Source organism: Talpa occidentalis, unplaced genomic scaffold, assembly GCF_014898055.3.
Source record: "Talpa occidentalis isolate TD23 unplaced genomic scaffold, MPIMG_talOcc4v2.1 talOcc4.2, whole genome shotgun sequence".
NCBI lineage: Eukaryota > Metazoa > Chordata > Mammalia > Eulipotyphla > Talpidae > Talpa > Talpa occidentalis.
This window is the reverse complement of record NW_023602073.1, coordinates 62,306,612-62,329,338: the sequence shown is the minus strand read 5'-3', so window position 1 is coordinate 62,329,338 and position 22,727 is coordinate 62,306,612. Positions and strand designations below refer to the sequence as shown.

The following is a 22,727-nucleotide window of genomic DNA, read 5'->3' as shown; positions in this document are numbered from 1 at the left end:
AAAAGTGGAATTGTATTGGAGGGGCTGGGAGAAGAGATTACACCTGGCAGGAGCAGGTGCCCTTCTTTGCTGCTCCTCAAGGCAGGGGGTTAGTGTGAGTGAGGGAGGAAGCTCTGGGTGAGCAAGTTAGGAAGTCACCTCCTGACCCCGATCTTGTGTTCCTTCCTTCCAGGCACCTCGGCGGCCTGAGTGACCAGACCATGGAGACCCTGCTTGGTGGTCTGCTGGCGTTTGGCATGGCGTTTGCCGTGGTCGACGCCTGCCCCAAGTACTGTGTCTGCCAGAATCTGTCTGAGTCACTGGGAACCCTGTGCCCCTCCAAGGGGCTGCTCTTTGTGCCTCCTGACATCGACAGGAGGACAGTGGAGCTGCGTCTGGGTGGCAACTTCATCATCCATATCGGTCGCCAGGACTTCGCCAACATGACAGGGCTGGTGGACCTGACCCTTTCCAGAAACACCATCAGCCACATCCAGCCCTTCTCCTTCCTAGACCTAGAGAGCCTGCGCTCCCTGCACCTGGACAGTAACCGACTGCCCAGCCTTGGGGAGGATACCCTGAGGGGCCTGGTCAACCTGCAGCACCTCATCGTGAACAACAACCAGCTAGGCGGCATCGCCAACGAGGCCTTTGAGGACTTTCTCCTTACGCTGGAGGACCTGGACCTGTCCTACAACAACCTCCATGGCCTGCCCTGGGGCTCTGTGAGGCGCATGGTCAACCTCCACCAGCTGAGCCTGGACCACAACCTGCTGGACCACATTGCCGAGGGCACCTTTGCCGACTTGCAGAAGCTGGCCCGCCTCGACCTCACCTCCAACCGGCTGCAGAAGCTGCCCCCAGACCCCATCTTTGCCCGCTCCCAGGCCTCTGTTCTGACTGCAACACCCTTTGCTCCACCCCTGTCCTTCAGTTTTGGGGGGAACCCACTGCACTGTAATTGTGAGCTTCTCTGGCTGCGGAGGCTTGAGCGGGATGATGACCTGGAGACCTGTGGCTCTCCCGGGGGGCTCAAGGGGCGCTACTTCTGGCATGTGCGAGAGGAGGAGTTTGTGTGTGAGCCACCGCTCATCACCCAGCACACACACAAGCTGCTGGTTCTGGAGGGCCAGGCAGCCACGCTCAAGTGCAAGGCCATTGGGGACCCAAGCCCCCTCATCCACTGGGTGGCCCCCGATGACCGCCTGGTGGGGAACTCCTCACGGACCGCAGTGTATGACAATGGCACCCTGGACATCCTCATCACCACATCTCAGGACAGTGGGGCCTTCACCTGCATCGCTGCCAATGCCGCGGGGGAGGCCACAGCCACCGTGGAGGTCTCCATCGTGCAGCTGCCACACCTCAGCAACAGCACCAGCCGCACTGCACCCCCCAAGTCCCGCCTCTCAGATATCACTGGCTCCAGCAAGACCAGTCGAGGAGGTGGAGGCAGTGGGGCTGGGGAGCCTCCCAAAAGCTCCCCGGAAAGGGCTGTGCTGGTGTCGGATGTGACCACCACCTCAGCCCTGGTCAAGTGGTCAGTCAGCAAGTCAGCGCCCAGAGTGAAGATGTACCAGCTGCAGTACAACTGCTCTGACGATGAGGTACTGATTTACAGGTGAGCCGGGGCTGTGGCACAGGCAGGGAGGTGACTGGCTGGGGAAGGAGGAGGTGATGGGAGGGCTTTGAGTTATTCCCACCTGTACCCCTCCTCCCTGAAGGTGCCTGTGCAGGTAAGAGAAATAGAACAGCAACCACAAGTTTACAAAAAAGGAACCCACACAGGTGGAACCCTCACATATGTAGACACTATGCCTCCACGGGTGTGGCTGTGGGAGGGGTTCTTGTGGCATTGAGCCCCCAACTTCTTGTTTGAGCCCCACTGGAGGACACATCAGAACAATGAACAGACCTCTTGGTCAGATGATCTGACTCCTCCAGGGAGGAGGGAATCTGCCTTTATCTGCTTGATTTTGCAGTCTGGTTAAGGTGTCGAGGTCAGGAAGTATAGAACTCTGTTCACGGGACTGCCAAGATCTGGCCTGCCTCAGATTTCCTGCTCAGTCAAATAGGCATAATCCATTCTGGACACTTAGCTGTAGGTAACTGAACCCAACTCAAACTGGCTGAATAAAGAAAAAGGGAGAGGTGGTGGGCAGGTTTACATAACTGGAAAGTCAGGAACCGGCCTCAGCCTCAGAATTTCTTGCCTTCGCTAAAGTTCCATTTCTTTCTGGATTGGCCACATCCCCAGGCAGTGTCTTTCCTCTGAGCACACCTAGAGGAAGAAGAGCATTCCTTCCCCATTTGTTCCCAGGGAAGTCTTGGGTGAGGTCTGATTAGCCAGAGTGGTCACGTGAGCCTCCCAATACTAAGGGTGGGGTCATCCTGCCCACCTGTACTGACCTCTTGGGGCTTCAAGAGTCACCTCATCTGGAATGGTAACATGACGTGGACCTTGTAAATGTACTGTGAAGATCTAGGGATCCTTTCCTAGGTCATGTGGAAAGGGAGGTTTGAGACTGAAAAGCTGCAGTAGGATTGCATTTGCCATTCAGAGGGAGGGATAGGCAGAGGCCAGAGGGCTGGACCGTCTACCCTGAGATGAGAGCCTTTTCAGCCAGCCTCAAAAATAATTCAAATCAGGTTTGGTTAAACATGGGGGGCATGGCCTAGAACCTTCCCATAGCTCAAGGAATGCATGGTTTCCCCTGAAATCCTTTGCATTTTATACATTTAAAATAATTTTTCTGAGAGGGAATCCAAGACTTCACCAGACAGTGAAGGGTCCATGGTGCATGAGAGGTCAAGGCCCTGATTCATCCACAAGTTTCCTTCCAGCTCCAACCTGAGCTAATGAGTCTGAATGGGAAGCTGTAGCAGAGAAGAGCACATAAAGAAGGTATTTATTCACCAAGCAAAGTGCATGAGCTTGGGGCTGGATCACATGGAAGCTGGTGGAGACGGAAATACCCTTACCTGGGCAGCAGCTTGGCTAATCTGGAGATCAATGTCATTTCTCAGGCTGTAGAGAGAGCCATGTTAGAATTTAACATACATGGATGGATACACACAGACAGAGCTACTTCGATATAGATACATAATGAAACCTAAACGCATTAAGTATTCTCATCATAAAAGTCATAAATAGTCTTTGTAGAAAGTTTGGAACATAGAGAAAATGATAAAGAGGAGAATAAAACATACCTATAACTCTACCACCCAAAGTTAACTAGAAGCATTTGGTCTCTCCGTTTTCTTTCCATTCAAAACAATATTTATAATCAACCTAGTGTGTTATTTTGTTTTTACTGTTTTGTTTCTTAATTCCTTCCATTCAACATTATAGCTTGCTTAGTTCTCATGGGATGAAAGTATGTTTTCATTTGGCTGCAGATTAGTTTATTTAACCCGTCTTCTACTATTGAACATTTAGGTTGTTTTCCATTTTTCAGTACTTGAAGTCATGCAGCCATGGATCTCTTTGTACAAAGGATATTTGTGTGACTTCAGTGATCTCCTTAGCATATTCGCTGAGGAGTTTGAGTTATGGATTTAATGAGTAAATTATCATGCTCACATTTTGCATATATTTGTCTATCTTCTGGCTAGTGGAAGGTGACGACAGAGCCCGTGTTGACCACACCTTGGCCAATTATTGAATAGATAATGAGTTTCATCTTTGCCAGTTTTATTGGTGAAAAATGGAACTTGTTTTCATTTGCATTTCTCTGATAACTTGCGAGGTTGACCTTTAGAAAAAGAAATACATTTCTTCTTGTGAATTTATTATATGGTTTTGACTTTGATTTAAAAAGTGTAAAGGTGAAAAGCTACCACCTCCTCAGAGGCTTGCATAGGCCCAGGGTGAAGGAAAATACAGTTTGTGAGAGAGAGAGGTGCTGGCATCATGGAGGAAGAGCAAGGAGGTTGCCAAAGTGGCAAACTCCATGGGTGGGGGTGAGGAGGCCAGGGGGCTTGGGTCTGTACTTCTGATCACTCAAGGTGGGAGTTATTTGGTGATTGACAGCTTGGAGCTAGCAGTTTTCTGAATATAAATAAAATGGAGGCACCAAAAAGCTTGGAATCAAAATCAGCAGATAACATTGCTGCCTTCCTCTTAGGACTGTCATGAGAATAAGAGGCACAGCATGGAAAGTTCTCCAGACAGTCTGGCACAAGGGAGGTGTTCAAGGAATACAAAGTACTCTGGGTGGCAGTGGTAATAGTAAGAATGATGATGAGAGTAAGACCATCATCTAGGAAGGTTAGATATGCGATGCAAATTTCCAAAATTCTAAATTAAAAAATCGGTGTGAATCTGTAGCCAGATCACTAATCCACATGATTGCCAGCTTCCGAGGTGTTTGACACTTGGCTTCATGGGCAGTATCTCATTTAATTCTCCTGGTCATACCTAAAAGGGACTATACAGCTCTTCCAAGTTCACAAAGCCAGGAAGAGGCAGGACTTACTTGAATCCTGGCCTTCTGCCCTCCACGCCTACACTCAGCTCTGTGCCTGGTGTCTTATCAGTGCATTCAGCTTGGGAGAAACAGGAGATCAGAGAAAGAAACTGGGTGTTTAGAAAATGAATGGCCCCTTGAGAAAGCAAAGACACCAGCAGGCTGTACAGTGGCTCTCTGATGAGCGACAACTTTATACAAAATAAGGGAAGAAAGACATATGTCCAAAGATGAATATTAAAGAGGCGCAGACACCATACAGAGAGCAAGCTAACGACAGCCAAAAAAGGCTTTTAAATCCATGTTCATAGCAAGAAGTAAAAAACAACAAAGTTCTGCTGGTGGAAAAGAGGTTGCAATGAATTCAGACCAGAGCCAGTCGGCAAAGCCTGGAAGTTTCGTTTGCCTCCACCTTCCCCAGCAAGAAAAGCAGCAGCAGCGACAATCATATAAACCTGTACAGAAAGCTTACCTATGCAGGGTGTTATTCTCAGGGCCTTGTGTGTGCTGACTCATTTAGTGTCCTCAAAATGCCAGGAAGTAAGGATTCCACTTGCCGTATGAGAAACTTGCCCATAGTGGTACAATGGGGTTAGTAGCAGCAGTGACAGGATTTGAACCCAGGCAATCTGGAAAGGACCTGATCAATAATGTAGCAAGGGAACCACAGCCCAGCTGCTGAGAAGGGATCTCATAGACTTCCCAGGACGTTGAGTCCTGGGCCCCAGGCCCAGAAGTCATGCCCCAAAATGTCCAAGCTAGTGAGTGTGATCATGACACAGCATGGATGGAAAGAGAATTGCCGAAAATCCAAAGGGGAAGTTTCCAGTTTGCCTCCATTTAAAAGATGCCTCTATTCAAAGAATAGACCCAATAAAACAGGCTGCTAGGCTGGGGATGGGCATTCCAAATTCTAGAAAGGATTTCTCAACTGATGGCTGAAAGGCTGAAAGGCAAATCACACTGATTGCCACAACCCTACATGGGTTCACGGGGTGAGGGGTGGCAAATCCTGCCCAATTATTGTCATTAGGAGACACCACAGACCTGTTGTTTTCAACCTTCTCATCGGCCTCCTTGTCATTCACGATGCAACGCTCCCCAGTGACATCCCTCCTGGCATGGCGATTCTCCCCCTGCCCATCTCCCCAGGGAAGTGAATCAGAAGCTGAGGGTTCTAGGACCCTTGGAGAGCATCTTGGAGTTCCCTTGGGCTGTGAGTCACTACATAAACAGATACATCACAACTGTGTGGCACTGTTAGTTAAAATCTCACTTAGTTGGGTACAAAGTGAAAAAATGGGAACTGGCAAGGTGGACCTGTAACTGTCCACTGTATCGACCAATAAAGTGATGTTAATGTGGAAGAAAGTCTCTGTCTTGTGCCTCAACATCTGTCTCCATTTCTGTACTGCTTGATGTGTTTTCTTATTTAGTTGGATAAGAGCATAAATATGCATGTCTTCTGGTTCAAGAACTCAATTCCATGAGATGGATGTGAGGGAAATCTGGCTTACTAGTTTTTTGTGTGACATGGGCTTAAAATGTTGGTTTAACTCAAGGACATCAGGGTCATAAAGTGATGGAAGTGTAAAAGTCTCTTACAGTTTTTGGTTTTATTAATTGTAGTATAGTACTCAGATCATGGGAGGTTACAATTCTACTGACTCATTGAAATTGGTCAGAGCACAATATAATATGTTTAATCAAGATGGCAAAGTTTTAAGAGTCATTTTTGCAAGCTGCAAAATTAATTGATTAATTGATCCAGAGATCAATTAATGGAAATGGATCTGGAAGTTCACTTGAGATTGGCAAAGTTTACCTTGGAGGTGAGAGGACTTAGAAAAGAAGTTCAAGTTTCCTTATTCAAAGAACTGACTTATAGAAGAGAGAGAAACACACACATACACACAAAGGCACACATACACACATATGAAAGTAGGCATTAGTCCATTACAAGAAAAGATTCCAAAAGCAACAGCTTTACATACCTCTCTCATTGCTCTCCATCTGGACACCCATGGTTTGGCTTGTATCTTTCTTTCTCTCCAATGTGTGTTATTCATGCATCCTCATCTCTGTACCCCAGCTCCTAGTAAGTCCTGGCCCACAACAGCTGTTGAGTCAACATTTGGTAAACCAAACAGAATAGAAATGAGCAACAGAGCCACCCAACAACAGAATAAGTAAGAGTTGCCACCAAGCAGCGTGCTCACCATCAGAGAAGGGTTGGAACAGAATCTGAGTGACGCTGTGCCAGGGATGCCAAGTGGGCAGCCTGACTTCAGGTGGAGGGTGTTACCTTTGACCTAACTGATCACTGCCCTGATAGTCTATGATGCCATTTAAGATAGTTATTATCCTATGACCAAGACAATATGATTACCACTTGCTAAATCCATCTGCTTTTACCAATTGGGGTCTCTCTGGCATCTTCCCTCCCAGGCTTATGGTGGCCTATCTATTAGGGCTTGAGCCCTAGGGCCTGGGGTCACAGACAGACTTTGGTGAGGTTCTTTTGGTCCAACCAGGTCTGGACACAAGTCCTTGATGGGTCACCACTGACCCATGCTAAAGCCCTGCAGAAGCCCCAGGGGTTGTGAGTGTGAACATATCAGGTTCTGTTCTTCATAGCAAGAAACTGGAGCAGCAGCATGGGTAATTCCAGTCATGGATAACTCAGGATCTGAGTTTGGCTAAGAAATAGCATCTTGCTCTTTTATCAGATAATTAGTTCCCTAATTATTTACTGGTTTCCGCTGACCTCCCAAGGCATTTGCCTTCGCTGAGGACACAAAAGTGAGCCCTGCAGGCAGATCTGGGACATGCTGGACACAGACAGCACACAAATGGGGCCTTTGACCAGGGAGGGGTTGACTGTCTCATTTCTCAGCCCCAGTACCTGCCATTTCACCAAGTACTTAATATTTGTGGGGAGAGTGTTGGGGTGGTGGCAGTCAGCAAGGGGAAGAGGAAGGGTAGTGAGAGGGGCATCAAAAAGAAGGGGTTCTCTGCTCCCCCTGGAAAAAGCAGGAGCTCATCCCAGCTTGCTTTCATCCCTGGTGTGACATGGAAAGTTAAGTGCCCTGCATGTCATTATCAGCCCAAGTGACATTCACAAACACTTGTCTCCAAGAATCATCAAGAACATCTGTCGCCAGGCGTGATGTTGGAACGGTCCCCAGGAGGGCCAGGGGAGCAGCAAGCATACTTCTAAAACAGAGTGTGGAATTAGGCAGGATGCAGCCTCTCCTCCGTGTTGCTTGTTATGCAGCCATCATCTCCATGTAGGGGAAGCGAGGGATGGTAAGGAGAGACCCTGAAGGTGGGGAGATAGCAGCATTTCTGTAGGCTCTCCTTTCCATGCCATATTTTCCCATGATTGTCAGACACACTCCCCTTTCTGGAAAGTCTGGAACAGCCCACTGGGTTTTGCAGTATGGGGGTTCGGCGTCTTTCTCTATTGCTCTGTCATCCATCTGGGGAAAGGATAAGAGGGCAGATTCAATCAATTCCCAACCCATCAGGATCTTATCAACCAACACTTGAGTGAAGATCTCCTTCCCCATGAAAATACAACCATCTCTACCACAGTTGGAGGGAAATTTATTAATGAACCTGGGGTCTTGTGGCTATGCAGAGAAACTGGCAGGACAGGTGCTCCCTAAAGGAAAAGGCGTGTCAGGTATGAGACCTGCCACCTATGCAGGGGGATGCTTCCTTGACTCAGCTGCTTCTCTACATAGCCCACCAGCTCATGAAAGGTTGGACTGAGCCCCCACAGGCATAAGAGGGAAAAATGAAAAGGAAGAAATTGGGGTAGATGGAGGAGGACATGAAGATTCCCCCAGCAGTTCACTGATCAGGGCCAAACTCTACATCAGCCTGCCTTGAATTTTATTTTTTACCTAAATCTATTTATTAAATGCTTCATTTCTCCTTTCTTTTAAATATTTTTCTAATATCTTTAAGGTATCCCCTTCCCCCAAACCATGTCTTGGATTTTATATTTTTTTCTAAATTTCTTTTATACTGCTTGACTATTGAACTCTAACAACCACGAGTGGGTTGGTCAGGACAAAGATTATGCCCATTTTGTAGCTGGTAAAACTAAGCCTTAGACTCATTGAGTAGATTTCACAGGATTCCACAGTGCAAAAAACTAGAAATGTGGTCTTCCACATCCAGTGCCAGGGATCACGCTCACTAACACCCCAGGGAGTTTTCTTAAGACTGGAGATTTGGCCCAAGGGTCACCAACTTTGATTTTTTTTGTGGGGGAAGGATGGGTGATCCCCCCCCCACGAGTCTGCTTGGGATTTTCTCTGTCAGGTTTAGTTACTTCTTTCACCTTTCTTTCTTTCTTTTTTATTTTTTAAAGATTTATTTATTTATTTATGCATATAAGAACTGGGGTACAGGCCAGAGGCATGGAGGGTTAGAGGGGTCACCAGAGACAGAGAGTGGGGTGCAGAACAGGCACATTGACTGAAATACACTGCTGAGAGGAGCAGTGGACAAGTCAGGAGAGGTCTGCTGTGCCATGTGGGTAGCTCCCTGGCCGGGGATTGAATTTGAGATCTTCATAGGCTGCGTCTTAACCCTTTGTGCCACCAGGGAGGCCCAACTTCTTTCACCTTTCTAAAGGCTAACAATGTCAAAACGAAAGGGAAACAATGAGAACCTCAGGTACCACTCAAAAATATTCACCTGGGATCAACTAACAGAACATACGGGCACAGTGAGGATTTCTGCCTCCTGACCTCACCACGTGAGTCACAGTGAAGTGACAGGTTGCTAGAGGCATCATAAAGAAAAGGGAGTTTGGAGTCAGAAGCCCAGAGTAGCAGTTAGTATGAATAGAAAACTCAACATTGTTAGAGGGCTAGTGTGAGGGGCACCCCAGGGCCCCCAACTCTGCACACTTTAAAATGGTTTCTGCCCTATGCCATATAAAGACAAACATACTCTTAGTGCATAAGACCTGCAACAGAAAATAACGGCCGCCAGGCTAGGGTCCCACATGGAGCGCACACCTCTCCTGCCATGCCCGCTGCTCCCCTCAGTAGTGTATTTCATCAGTCTGCCTGTTCTGTTCCCCGCTCTGGCTCTGGTGAATTCTCTCACCTCCCCCCCAATTTATTTATTGTATAAATAAATAAATAAATCTTGAAAAAAAAAAGAAAATAGCTTTATTACAATTTATGTGCAATAAAGAGAAGAGACAGAATATAGTTACCAAATGAGACACCCAGAGTTACCCATCCCCTTGTGGGTAAATGCCCAGCCAAACCAGGTTGACCCAAAGTAGAGACACTGAGCCGCCAAAGCCTGCCATAATCCGAGGCATTTTCTGGTCCAGGGAACCATAGGAAAGGGGCGGAAGGGGCCAGGCAAGTCTGGGATGAAAGGAGAAATATAAAAATACCAGTCAAGGTAAAAGCTGCCATTGTCAACCTCCCCATAGTTCTCTCACCATGAAAGACACCTCTTTTAAATGTCTCCTTTCATGTCCGCCAGTCCCTGGTACAAGTCCAAGGCCAAGAAGCAAGCGCAGCTTCTTTGCGTGTCTCTTAGCTCCAAGTGCCACCTCCAGGTCTCCTTGATCTCCCTCCTTCCTTCTCCCTGTCTTCTCTAGCAACTCCTCTCTGGCCAGCTCCACCCTCCCTAGGGTGGAGCAGGGAAACTGGAACCTTCCCTTTCCCTGGGGACACCCTATTACAATATGGCTTAACCCCCTAGGGCTTATGTATTTATCATGTAAAGGAAGACCAGTGGCGAGGATTTAGGTCTGGTTCTCTGGGCATCATAGTGCCCAGGGACCCAGATTCTTCTATCTTTCTGCTCTGCCTTCCTTAGCACACAGTTCCTGTTCTTAAGGTCACCTCATGGTGGATGAGGTCACCTCAAAATGGATGCTGGGGGGCCTCCCCTGGTGGCACAGCGGTTGAGCGCTGGGCTGTGAGGCTGCCCGCAGCCTCTTCAGCACCGGTTCCTTCCCCAGCTGCCGGTGAGGGTCCCACAAAAAAAAAAAAAAAAAAAAAGGATGCTGGAGCTCTGCCTATCACATCTCCATTCTATATACCAGGAAACATAAAAAGCAGACAGGCAAGAGACCAAAGGTGGTGGGGTTGAGGGGTGTTCTCAGAGGCCCCAGCCAATAATACACTTACACTTACATTTCATTGGGCCTGCTGGGGAATGTACTGTTTTCATTTATGATTATTTGTTTGCTAGCCGGGCACAACACAGTCCCTACATGTAAACAGAAGATAATGAGCCAGCACTTCCAGAATCGGAGTTTGTACTCTAACGCCACCATTTATTACTCCTCCGACCACGGGCAAGTCACGTCAGGGCTCTCAGCCTCTATTTCCTCATCTGTAAAATGGAAACAAAGATTCCTGTCTGCATATTTCACAGGACTGTGGTATGGACTCATTGAGACCAAGTACAGGAAAGTGCATCTTTCATAGTCAACTCTAAAGTCCCAGACACATACACACACATATAACTACTTAGTGTTTTTAGAAGCCTGCCCTCTTTTCCTTCCTGGCTCCCTCTTCTTGTCATCGTTCTCCAGACTGCCTCTTACAGCTTCATTCTTCAAACCTTATTCCTTCCTGGTGAGAACTGTAAGCCTGGGAAATGATCTGATAGGATTTTAAGAGATCAAGGCGTAACGTGTAACCTCTTTTAGAAATCTTTGTATTTCGATTGGGAACTCTGAAAGACCCAAAGGAGTGAATTTCTAATGGTGGAATTTAAAACCTAGAGCAGGTTTGCATTTAGGAGAAGCATTTCTCAGGGATGCCTTCCATAAGTGTCTCAAATCATATCGGTGCCTCCTCATCCTGCCCTTCTTGCTCTGCTCAAGAAGATGACACCACTCAGATTCCAAAACCTTCAGGGCATCTGTTCAGAGGTGACTAATTTCTCCACTTGTCATTTCCTCTTCATTCTCAAAAAAGCTCTGGCTAGAGACATCCCCAAAGATAGAAATAATTAGCAAGAGTAAAGGGATTATAGTGTGCATTCGGTCTGTCTGGTGTTCTAAATTTTGACTTTTTTTCCCCTCTAGTAAGGGAGAACAAGAGAAGCAGCCCCTTGTTAATTTTATGTTTGGTTAGTTTGGAAGTGGGGCGGGATATTGTTTATATTACACCAGTAAAACACTCAAGAAGGTTTACAGAGGGAGGGTTAGGCTGGGAGGAATGTCTGGGGCTCAGGGGTCAGAGCTAGTGGTGGCAGTAATCAGGATGACTCCAAACCCTCTTTGACAGCGAGGTTTTCCCAAGCTTGTTCACAGCACTCATCTCCTTCCAGTCTCAATACAGCCCTGGGTAGACTGGCGTGAGTTTCCCACCACCCCAGTGTGCCCCAGCCCTAGCTTGGGAAGTTGGATCCTTCCCGCCAGAGATCCTGAGTCTACTAAGGGTGGTCCTAGGTCATCAGTGATTTAAAAGTGCCCCCTCCCCACCATGACTTTGATGTGTATTTATTACATGCATGTGACTGTACCCAGTGAAATCAGGGGTATGGCCAGAACTGGTGGACAGAGTTGCTTAAAATCCATGGCTGGGGACTTGGTGTCTGAACTCCTGGTGAGGGAAGGTGCCAGGAGAGGTGGGATGCAAACCCCACACTACCAGGCACTAGGCATTCCACTTCTTTGAGGCTTTGCTTCATCTGTAACATTGAAATAAAAAATCCTTTCAAACAGGGTTATATCCAAAGAGATAATGTATATGAGACATGCAGGTAACAAGAGCACCTCGTGGATTGTGGTTGCTGGAGTTATCTTTCTAACCCCTTGATGGGGCCTGAGTGATTGCTACAAGGATGGAAATGGGGGGTCCCCAGGCATGAGCTCTTGTCATTTTCCCGCCTTTCTTTCTCTCAGCCTCAGACTACTCATCTGCAGAATGGGGATAAGGCTGACTGCCCTACCCAACTACCCTGGCTGTTGTGAAACGGACAATGTCAGGCATAAAAGAACAGCACCTTGACAAAGTGTGAATCATTTCTAGTAGCACCGACCTGACCACGTGGCTTCACAGAATCTGGGGTTTGTTTCCAAAGGGGGGACACTCAGGACTTGTTTGGAAGCCCCCTGGATTCAAGGGACTGAGATGCCTTCTGCAGGTCAGTTGCATTATCTCTAGCCAATGGCTCTCTGCTTCTGTCCTTGCTGGCAGTTCCCATTGCGTGTGTGATAACAGCGGGCACCCTGTGGGTGATGGAAGGGTGTTCAGGAGGTGGGGTCAAATTAAAGAAGCTCCCCAGAAGCAGCCCTGCCTGTGACAGAGGGCAGTGGGGAGTCAATACCCCAGCCTCTTTCCCTTTGAGGACTGTAGGAGGAGGACACTGGGTATGTTCTAAACTGTCTCTCAGAGGGTTAGGATTAAGCTCCAGTTGCCCAAAAGTGGTACTTTGCTTAGTAAGACATTTATGAGAAGACTTCCTTCCCATTTCCTTACCAGAGCATCTTGGGTGCACCTCCCAAATAAACTACTGGTACTTGAAATCTCAACTCAGGGTCTGCTTCAGTGGAAGCCAAACTAAGACACCAACCCTCTCTCACCCAAAGACTTCAGCTTCTATCTTCTATATTATTTCTTGCAATGGACACCGGAGCCTGAGATAGGTAGCCATTTGCTTGGGCACATTTGCTTCCCCAAATAAATCAGGGTTCTGCTGGGAAGTTAGGTGAGGAGAATGGGTGTTGGGAAGTGTATGCTGTCCAGGAAAAGCGTTGAGGTCATTAGCATTTCTTGGCACTTGCCCACACAACCCCAGAGCCAGTTGCCACATGTCGCTGAGGCCAGGCTGGGAAGGGAGAGGATCCAGGCTGCTTTTCTGCCTGGCAGTGAGCACTCTTCTCTCATCTCTGGAGACACTGAGACACAGAGAAGCAAGAGGGATGTCTTAGTTCTTGCCAATTAGGCTGATGATCTGGCCTGTGCGTGTGTGATGGCAGTGGGCACCCTGTGGGTGACGGAAGGGTTCAGGAGGTGGGGTCAAATTAAAGCCCATTAACTTCAGAGTCTTCAGGGTGTGTGTGTGGGTGGGGGTGTGGGGGGTAGGGGTGAGCAGGCAGAATCACACAAAACCACACACTGTGCCGTGCCTGGCTGGGTGAGAGTCGGGCCCGGAGATGCGCAATGGGGATGGAGGAGCTCATTAACTATTTACAAAGGAGAGCTATTTCTAGCTGGGGTGGGCTCCAGAGATAGACAGTGACTTGTTCTGTGGCTGTGGTGCTGATGCCGTGGGTGGGCATGCTGATCCAGATGTGGGAACCAACTTCTATTGCAGCAGCAAGAAGATAAGTGTTTGGAAAGCAAACATCGCAAAGAACTATTAAACACTTAACCTTCTAACTAGCTAATTAGTCAGTGATGGTACTAAGTGAAGGGGCTTTTCAGCTTCATAATTAGTCACCCAAAAGGAATTATTTGGTGAACTCTATTCACTAGAGCTTTCTCAATGGCTAGATGAAGTGAATCCAGGTGCCAGGGTCAGGAGGGGTGTATTCTGGTGGTGATTGGGGGAAGTCGTTCTGGTGGGGGTTGGGGGGTGGGGAGTATAACCCACATCTCGGTGGATAGGTGGGGTTTAGGAGGTAGAGGAGAGAGGGACCAATGAAGAAAGAGGCAGGGGCAGGAATGATTAGCCTGGTCAAGGGCCTTAGTGTATTAGTCAGTGGCTGCAGCAATAATGACTCCTGACAAGCAACCTCAAAGTCTAGGTGGTTTCCAATCACTTAGAAATAATTTTCTTACATCTGAGTTTGCAAGCTGATTGGAGGTTGACTGGCCTCAACTGGCCAGGCTGGGATGGGCTGAGCTGGGGTTCAGGTCCAGTTCAGATCTTTTCTATGTATCTCTTTCTGGAACCCAGGCAGAGGGGCAGTGACTATTTGGCATTTTTGTGATAAGAGCAGAAATGCAGGATGAAGGGCCTCCCTGGTGGTACAAGGGGTTAAGATGCAACTTATGAAGCTATCTGCAGCCTCTGGAGCATGAGTTCAATCCCCGGCCGGCCAGGGAGCTACCCACATGGTGCAGCAGACCTCTCCTAACTCCCTCGCTGCTCCCCTCAGCAGTTTACTTCAGTCAATCTGTCTGTTCTGCTCCCGACTCTGTCACTGGTGAATCCTCTCACCGCCCCCCAACTCTGGCCTGTACCCCAGTTCCTGTATGTATAAATAAATAAATCTTTAAAAAAGAGAGAGAGAGAAATGCAGGATGGCAAACCCAGTTGAAGAAGCTAATATCATTGGCCAAGGCAAGTAACAGGGCAAAGCCCAAAGTCAAGGGGCAGGGCATGAACTTCAACCCCTGTCCAGCCATGACAAGGCTATGGGGTTAGCATGTTATTGCAGGGGAGTAAGCAAACAGGACCAACCTTTAAATCTACCACTGCTGGCTCACCTGGTGAAAAGGGCTACTTCTGGGGCAGTGGGTCTCAAACTTGAGCACACATCAGAGCCACCTGGAAGAATTGTTAGCACACAGATGCAGAAATGCAAGGACTTAACCCCCTTCCAACCTCCCTTCTAATTTTCTGATCCATCAGTCTGGAGTGTGGTCTGACAACCTGCAGTGGGGTCTGACAACCTGCAGTCCTAGAACACTTTCCTAGTGATGCTGATGCTGTGGGACTGGGGACCACACTTTGAAAACATCTGGTCTGGAGAAATCACAGGAGCTTTGTTCAGAGGGGATGGGAGAGGGCATCCTGTGGGTAGCCTTGAATGTCACACATGATAGCTGTGTTTGCTGAGCCCTTACTACGTCCAGTGCTGTGCTAGAGTCTTCCATGAGTTCTGTTCTCTAGGTTGGTACATAAACCCTAGGAAGCATGATATTGATATTTGACAGAAGATGAGCCATCATCTAATTTACAAGATATAATTTACAAGATCCCACAGCTTGGAAGTGGTGGAACTGAAGCTCATAGTCAGAGCTTTGTCCTAACTTCAGGCTTTCTCCTGTTGGTAGTGGGAAGCCAGGGTCAAGGTCTGGAATGCTGAGGAATGACCTATGCTAGAGAAAGCTATGAATTTGGAACTGGTTGGTCTAAACACAAACCACACTGACTTCCAGTAGATTTTTATTTATTCAGTCAACAGGTACTCAGTGAGTGTCTGCTTTGTGGTCAGGATTCTAGGGTTAGCATAAGATAGAGAAAATGTTTGCCCTTGAGGAACTTACATTTTCATAGGGGAGAGGGACAAAGATTTTTAGATGTGCACTAGGAAGAAAAACAAGTATGAGGTGAATATTATTTCATATGGGTGGTCAAGGACAGTCTTACACTGGCATAGAGACCTGAATGGAGTGAGAGGAAGAGCCAGGCAGGGAGAACAGCACACACAAAGGGGCGGGAGCCCCTAGTCCTGCTAGAAACAGGACTCTAGTGCATCTGGAGGAAAAAAATGACAGTGAATGAGGCTAGAGGACTGGGCAGGGCTGGTTCTTGCAGGGCCTCATAGACTGTTGAGACCTTGGATTTTTGTCCTGAATGAGGTAGGAGCAATTGGGGGGCAGTGGAAAGGGGTGAAATTGAAGGCAGGAAAGTGGCCTAATGTGATTATGAAAGAAGATTCTGGCTACTGCATGGAGAATAGACTAGAGGGGGCAGAGGTGGAAGCAGGGAGGCCTGCTGTTGTAGGGCAGTTGGGGAAGTCTTTGTCATGTCTTGAGACCTTCCTGCTCCTCAGTGCTCACGTCCTTAAGATGGGAGAAGGACACCTCCCATCTCTTCCTCTCTGCCCAGAGGGCAGAAGGAGATCAGGAGTGGGCTGGGAGTGAGCAGGAAATACTCAAGTAGGGAGCAAAGCAGCGTTTTGGGATGGCTTCTCTGCAGAATTCTTGGACCTGCATCTGCCTCCCCAGGCACCTGGCCAAGGCCCAGCCCACGGCCTCGAGTGGAGCCGGGCTTCCTCCTCTCTCTCCAGAACTGAGCGTCACCCATCACTGCCTCAGCTCTCAGTGAGCACCCCACCTCCGCCTGAGTCCTCTTACTCTGATAGGGAGTAATTATTTATGTTCTTGTTTAATTAGCTCATTAGGCATGTGCTGCAGGATTTCTGATAATAAATCTCCTCTCTAGTGCCTCTTAATATGTTTTTGCTGGGCCTGGATGTGGAGATGGAGACAGTCGTTGTGGGTGTGAGGGTGGTGGGTGGCGGGAGCTTGGTGACCTGTGTTCCTTCTGCTGGGTATGCGTGGACAGGTGGAGAGGCTGCAGAGGCCCTGGGCATGGTGACGGGATCTTGGAAGCTGAGATGGTGGCAGCAGCCGGCACTAAACACCAGAGAGATATTTTTACCACTCATCAAAATGCCACTGTGTGTGAGCCAGTGCCAAGGGCTGCTTCCCAAGGCTGCTTTGCTCTCTTCCCCCAAGCTTTGATTGTCACTCAAAAGGTCTGAGAGGAACAAGGGAGGCTTTGAAAATTCCCAGTTTGCTAGGCTGGTGCTTGGTGGTCCTTTCTCTCAAGTAGGGTCTGGAAAGAAGCTTCTGCCTAATAGCAAAATTAAGAGGGGAGACTGCCTCCCCAAGTCAGGAAAACAAGAGTGCCTAGCTTCAGACCCAAATCCCAGTGTCCCCCATCTTGCCTAGAGTAGGCCTTGGAACAGAACCCTGTCCAAAAATACTTCCTTCACAAAAGATTAAAGGACGTGAGGTTTCACCATTAGAGATCTATTTCTTTGTGCCTGTCATGAGCAGAAACCTGGGAGATGCTGAAGTGGGTTCTTCTGGCGCTGACCGACGGAGGAGGTAGCTATGGTGGAGGGCACAGTGGAGCATCTGGCAGCATGAGAGGAAGGGGGTCCCCAAGGGGTCATAAGGCTACCGACTGGGTCAAAGCCCAGTTTCTCTGTGTGGAATTTTGCCAAGGACTTAAGAGTTCAGGCAGAGAGAGGGGAAGGTCAAGGGCTTGGGAATGATCCAGCTGTTTATTTGTCACAAATGTCTTGGATTCTATATTCTTTAAAATGAGCCTGGTTTTTGCTACTTTCATAGATTAAAAAAAGCCCAAAGTGAAAGACAGGCCATTCACGATCATCCAGGCCAGCCCTCCCTCTTCTTCAGGAATTTTTATGTTGTCCCCTCCCCTTCCCACTACCACTCCCACTTCGCCCCTTACCTGGGATGTTGACAGACCCCATGAGGGAACACTTTCCAGACACAAGAAACCCCTCCCTCCTTTTTCTTCAAGACCTTACAACACTATTGGGTTCCTTCATCTAAAATGTTTTTTCTTATTACAGAGTCCCAAATCCATCTCTCTCCACCTTCTACCTCCTACTTTTTGTTCTCACCAGGAATAACATTACTTCTTCAGTAGTATGACCATTTAACTTTTGCAGATACTTCTAAAGATTCATCTAATGCTATATATTTTTTCAAATTCAACATCCTCCCTCATGCCTTCCTATATACTTGCCTTTCACCTTGAATCATTCAAAAAGTACTTATTTTGTGGTTAGGAGGTTGGGTCTAGGTCACTCATGGGGAATATGGCCACTGCGAATAGGACCCTCCTGTCTTCCTGCAACTTGAAATCCTCAGGGAGAGACATTAAAGAATTATATACTGGCTTCGCAATTGATTCAGTCACCATAGCTATGGATGTTAGGGAATGTTAGGATGTCAGGGAAGGCTTCCTTGAGGAGGTGACCCATTAAGTCAAGTAGAAGCTTAACAAGTGAAAAGACCTGGAAGGTATTGCTGGTAAAGGGCTGCCATATTGATCTCTGAAGCAGGAAGGGCCTGGGGCATGTCCTATGGTATGTTTTCTGGTCCCTTGCCTCCAACATGTGCCCGTTGTGCCATCCCGCCGCATGTGTGGAGTTCAGCAGGCATATTGGACATGTCTTGGCTAAAGCAGAGTGGACTGAGCAGTCTCTTCTGAACAATACCCCCCCTTCCTTTGGCCTCTTCCGGTCCAAGTCCCACACAGGAAGAGCGCCTCTAAAAGGTCTCACTCTTGCATTGTCTGGGACAGCATGTTCCTCCTTCCTAGGCTGTTTGCAAGATAAAGTGGCCCGGTCTGTACAGCAGCATTATGAGCACATGGGGGTTAGAGCTGAAGGTGGTGTTGGATGTCACCATGTACCATTCCGGGGGCCAGAGTCACTAGGTCAAACCTTTTAACTCACTGCTGATCTGCCATGAAGCATTAACAAAATGTACTTGCTTCGTTTTATAAGTGTTTTCATGTTGAAAGACATCTCATGTCTTTGGTTGGAAGTAAGTGGATTATAAATCACAAAACCATGGATGGAAATTAGGTCAATAGTGCAAAGTAAGTGCTCGTACTTTCTTGCCCGGTAATGACGACAATGAGGGTCAGCCTTCCTGAGCAAGTGTGATGTGCCAGGTACAGTTCCAAGTGGTTTACATTTACTAGCTCACTTAATTCTTTCAACATCCTGATGAGCAAGGTTCTATTATTATCTTCATTTTACAGATGACCGAGCGGAGGCACAGAGAGGTTGGAAGAAGCTGGCCTTGAGGTGCCTCACCTGGGACTCAGGCCGGCTGGCCCCAGGGTCTGCACCTCAATGCCTTGAAAACAGCTAGCATTTGAATGTTTGCTGTTCGCCCCACTTTGCTGAGCCCTCACACAGCCACCCTGGCAGGCAGCTGTTACTATTATACTATTATTTACTGGGTAGGCATCTCCGGAATCAGAGAGGGTAGGTAAGCTGCCCGAGGTCTCCCAGTTTGGACATGATAGTGCCAGAATTCCAACCCAGGCCCACTGTGTTCTTGAGTGCTCCTGACCACTCCTCCTAGCACAGGAGTTGGAATAGAGAAGGTGTTTTAAGGCCACAAGGAGTTCGTTCAAAATAGAGGCCCATTTCTCTTCTAGAGTTCCCCTTTCCAGCTGCCTAATCTATTAACAAGCCCAGGCCTTGAGCCCCTTGTCACTCAGAACCACTTGAAGGAAACAGGGGGAGTGAAAACCAGACCACCACCCACCCTCCTTCAGGAGGAGGAAAGAGTTGGGTGCCACAGGGGTGGGGTCTTGGTTAGACAAGTGAAAGAGCTTCCCGGCAGCTGGTGCTGTCTCACAAACCAAGGCATCTTTGAAAACAGCGGAGGCCTCTACCCTCAGAGGATTCAATCTGAGGCTGTCAGGCAGGCTGCTGCACGCCTTTCCCTCTTCTCCAAGTGGAGAAAACTGATGGCCCTGCCCTGGAACATTCTAACTTATAGCTTGCCATTTGAACCATGGCCACTCTGCTTCCCGTTGCTGCTTCCTCCCTGGACTGAAATGAAACCGGGTCATGGGTTCAACCCTAGTGATGGGTGTGCTCATGGGAGAAGGAGATTTATGGCTTAGTCTCTGCCCCTCCATGAGCAGTCACCCCAGAGCCACTGTGGCTGCCACCTCCGGCCGAGCGAGGCCCAGGCCCAGTGCCAAGGGACAGGCGGGTGTGCGGGGCTGGAGGATGGAGCCATGAATCTCTGACAGCTCTGGGCGTCCTGGCTCACAGACACCCGGCCAAGGGAGGAGCCGATAGATCACAACTGGGCTGTTGACCTTGAGTCTTAAGCAAAGTGAAGAATAAAAGGTCATATTTATTCCATCAGAACCATGGGGGCCATGAAATATCAGAGTGTGAATACAGACAGTAGTAGTAAATCACTCACACTCTGGGGGAATGGATGGATCTGTCTTACAGACCTGTCATCTGTTGGGCAAGCTGGGGGCTGGTGTGCTCAGAGCTAGAGGAAAAGATGACATGGAGGACTCCAGGGAAGCCCAAAGGGTGCTTGCTCTGAAACACAGCAGCGCCAGACAAGAAGGCCTGAGATTTATAGGTTCAGAGAACGTGAGACATCCCTCACCTCAGATATCACCTTCTTGAAAGGTGGCTGCCCTACTTAGAGCTGAGCCTACCTTATTGACCCCCAACATGTTTGACCTTCCAACATACTAAATAATGTACCGGTTATTGTGTTTATCTTCACTGTCTGCCTTCTCCCTGCCCAGAAAGTCAACTCCCCAGGGCATGGTCCGTGTCATTTGTGGTCACTTCTAAGCCTCCAGGACTTAAAGCCCTGAATGAACAAGGCCGAAAAGATTTAAGAAGTGGACTAACCCCTTTTCCAGGGGAGAGCAGAGACCCAGAGGGTGGACAAGGCTTGCTCATTGTCCTGCAGCCTGCTTGGGGCTGCAGAGCTGGGCAGAAAATGGAGCGCCAGCTCCCAGACAGAGCACAGGCCCTGCAGAGCCTGAGATGCTCTCACCCACCAAGTGTGTGCTTGTGGGTCCCCTAAGGCTCAGGAGATGCACTGCCCAGCATGGTGCAGGGTGAGACTTGTTCAGTTTGTCTTTTAACTGGGGCGGGGAGGGGTGTGGAGCCTAGGGAGGGAGGCAATACATTTCCCAATAACTCCCTTCTTAACCCAAAGTGGGTTGGGTTAACTCATGGGGCCCATTACTGGGGAAGGCCAGGGGGATTTTCCTTTCTGGAAATTTGTAAAGGGTGGGTTGGGAGTGAGACAAGTGTGTTTACAAAGCACCTTCGCCAGCATCCTAGATTCTTTACATGGTCACTCACTGAAGCCTCACTCACAAGCTATGATGGGGTGTAATAATAATAGCTAATGTTTATTGAACTGTGTGCCAAGCAATGTTCTTGGTGCTTTTAGGTGCTCGTTCATTTAATCTGCCCAACTACTTTATGAAGTAGATAACTTCTATTATCGTTCCCATGTTACAAATGGGAAACCAGAGGCAGATATGCCATAAAATAAATGCTACCGTTTTGGGTGCTTGGTATGCATCAGTGAACAGAACAACTGGAGATCCTTGTCCTCATGGGAAAGCGGGCAATGAGCACATAAATGAGTAAACTATATGGGTGAGGGAGGTTGTGAGTGCTATGCACGAAGAAAGCACAAAGCAGGTTAAGGGGCTTGGGGTGGTAGGCAAAGTGCAACAATAAGTAGGGTGACCAGGACAGGCCTCCCTGAGAAGGTGAGATTCAGCAGAGACTCGAAGGAGGTGAACCACATATAAGTCGGCAGGAAGTTTGCTCCAGGAAGAGGGACCAACCAGGATGAGGTCTGAGGCTGGAGCAATGCAGGACCAGGGTGACCGGAGCAGAAACGGGGTAGAGTGTGGGAAATGTGGCAGAAGGGATGGGGACCATAGGAGCTTGGAGGCTTCTGCAAAGACATTTTCTCACGTGCTCTGACTCATTCCAAATTCACCTCATTTACATGCTTACAGTGCCAACACCCTCCTCTCATCTCTGCTCACACACAGAGGATGTCTATCAGCCAATAGACAAGTCACTCTCACACACACAGGCCAAAGGACACACATACACATATGGTCACACTGGCCCATCGACATGTACTCATGCCAACACACACATGCACACACACACACACACTCAATTCCCCTATAGGCTCTATCCTCCATCCCATCAGTACGTGTAGGCAAAGGGTAGAGGAAGCTCCTCAACAATTTTGCTCCTTATCTGCAGCCCAACCTGCTCTCTCCCCATCTAGACCAGGCAAGGGAGAATAGGCAAGGCCTCAGACCCTGTACCCCAATAAACAGTGCTGGAGAGAATTCCAGAAGTTACAGATGTAAGACTATGGTTTACTCATGTGATTACTTCCATACTTAGAAGATCACAGACCCACGTGGCCGTCCTCCAGAGACACTAAAATGTCCTGAGTGGCTCTATTCCATGCTCTGTGTCTCCACAGGAGCTGCTGCCCCCAGACTTGGCGGGGAGGTCCGGAAGGGGGAAGGTAATAATACTTCTGTTATGAGTTGCTTCCAGTTAAATCCATGTGTGCACTTCTAGGCCAAGCCAGCTTCACATGAAGCTCCAGGCTTTTGAATAATTCTCATATTGAACCTTTTGTTCTTACTCAGCACAGAAGTCCCCAACCCCCAAAACAACTTGCAGGTGCCCCCCAGATGATTTACCTTCTGCCTCCACAGTAGGTTAGTAGGTTTGGCTAGGAAACAGGTGGGTTGGACAGTGTTAGTGTTTGTTGTGAAAAAGATGAAGATAGAAAGTTAAATGATAGATAGATAGATAGATAGATAGATAGATAGATAGATGGATAGATATGAAAAAATAGGTAAGCATGCACTATTTACATATATGGTATATTAAGTATATGTTGAATGCTACTGCTTTACATACATTATTTAACTTTCATATGACTGCAAATTAGGTTTGTAAACTGCTTTTACAAACAAGAAGACTGAAGTTCTGGA

The 22,727-nt window shown here is 48.1% G+C and overlaps 1 protein-coding gene across 2 annotated transcripts in view; it reads left to right on the top strand.

Annotated features, from left to right (window-relative positions):
* Positions 1-22,727, top strand: part of LRFN2 (leucine rich repeat and fibronectin type III domain containing 2) — a 189,825-nt gene that overhangs the window by 148,404 nt on the left and 18,694 nt on the right. For both annotated transcript variants that reach the window (XM_037519660.2, XM_054698767.1), the window contains one exon: positions 173-1,600. In XM_037519660.2, the coding sequence (XP_037375557.2) occupies positions 173-1,600 (1,428 nt within the window). The remainder of the gene's footprint in view (positions 1-172; positions 1,601-22,727) is intronic.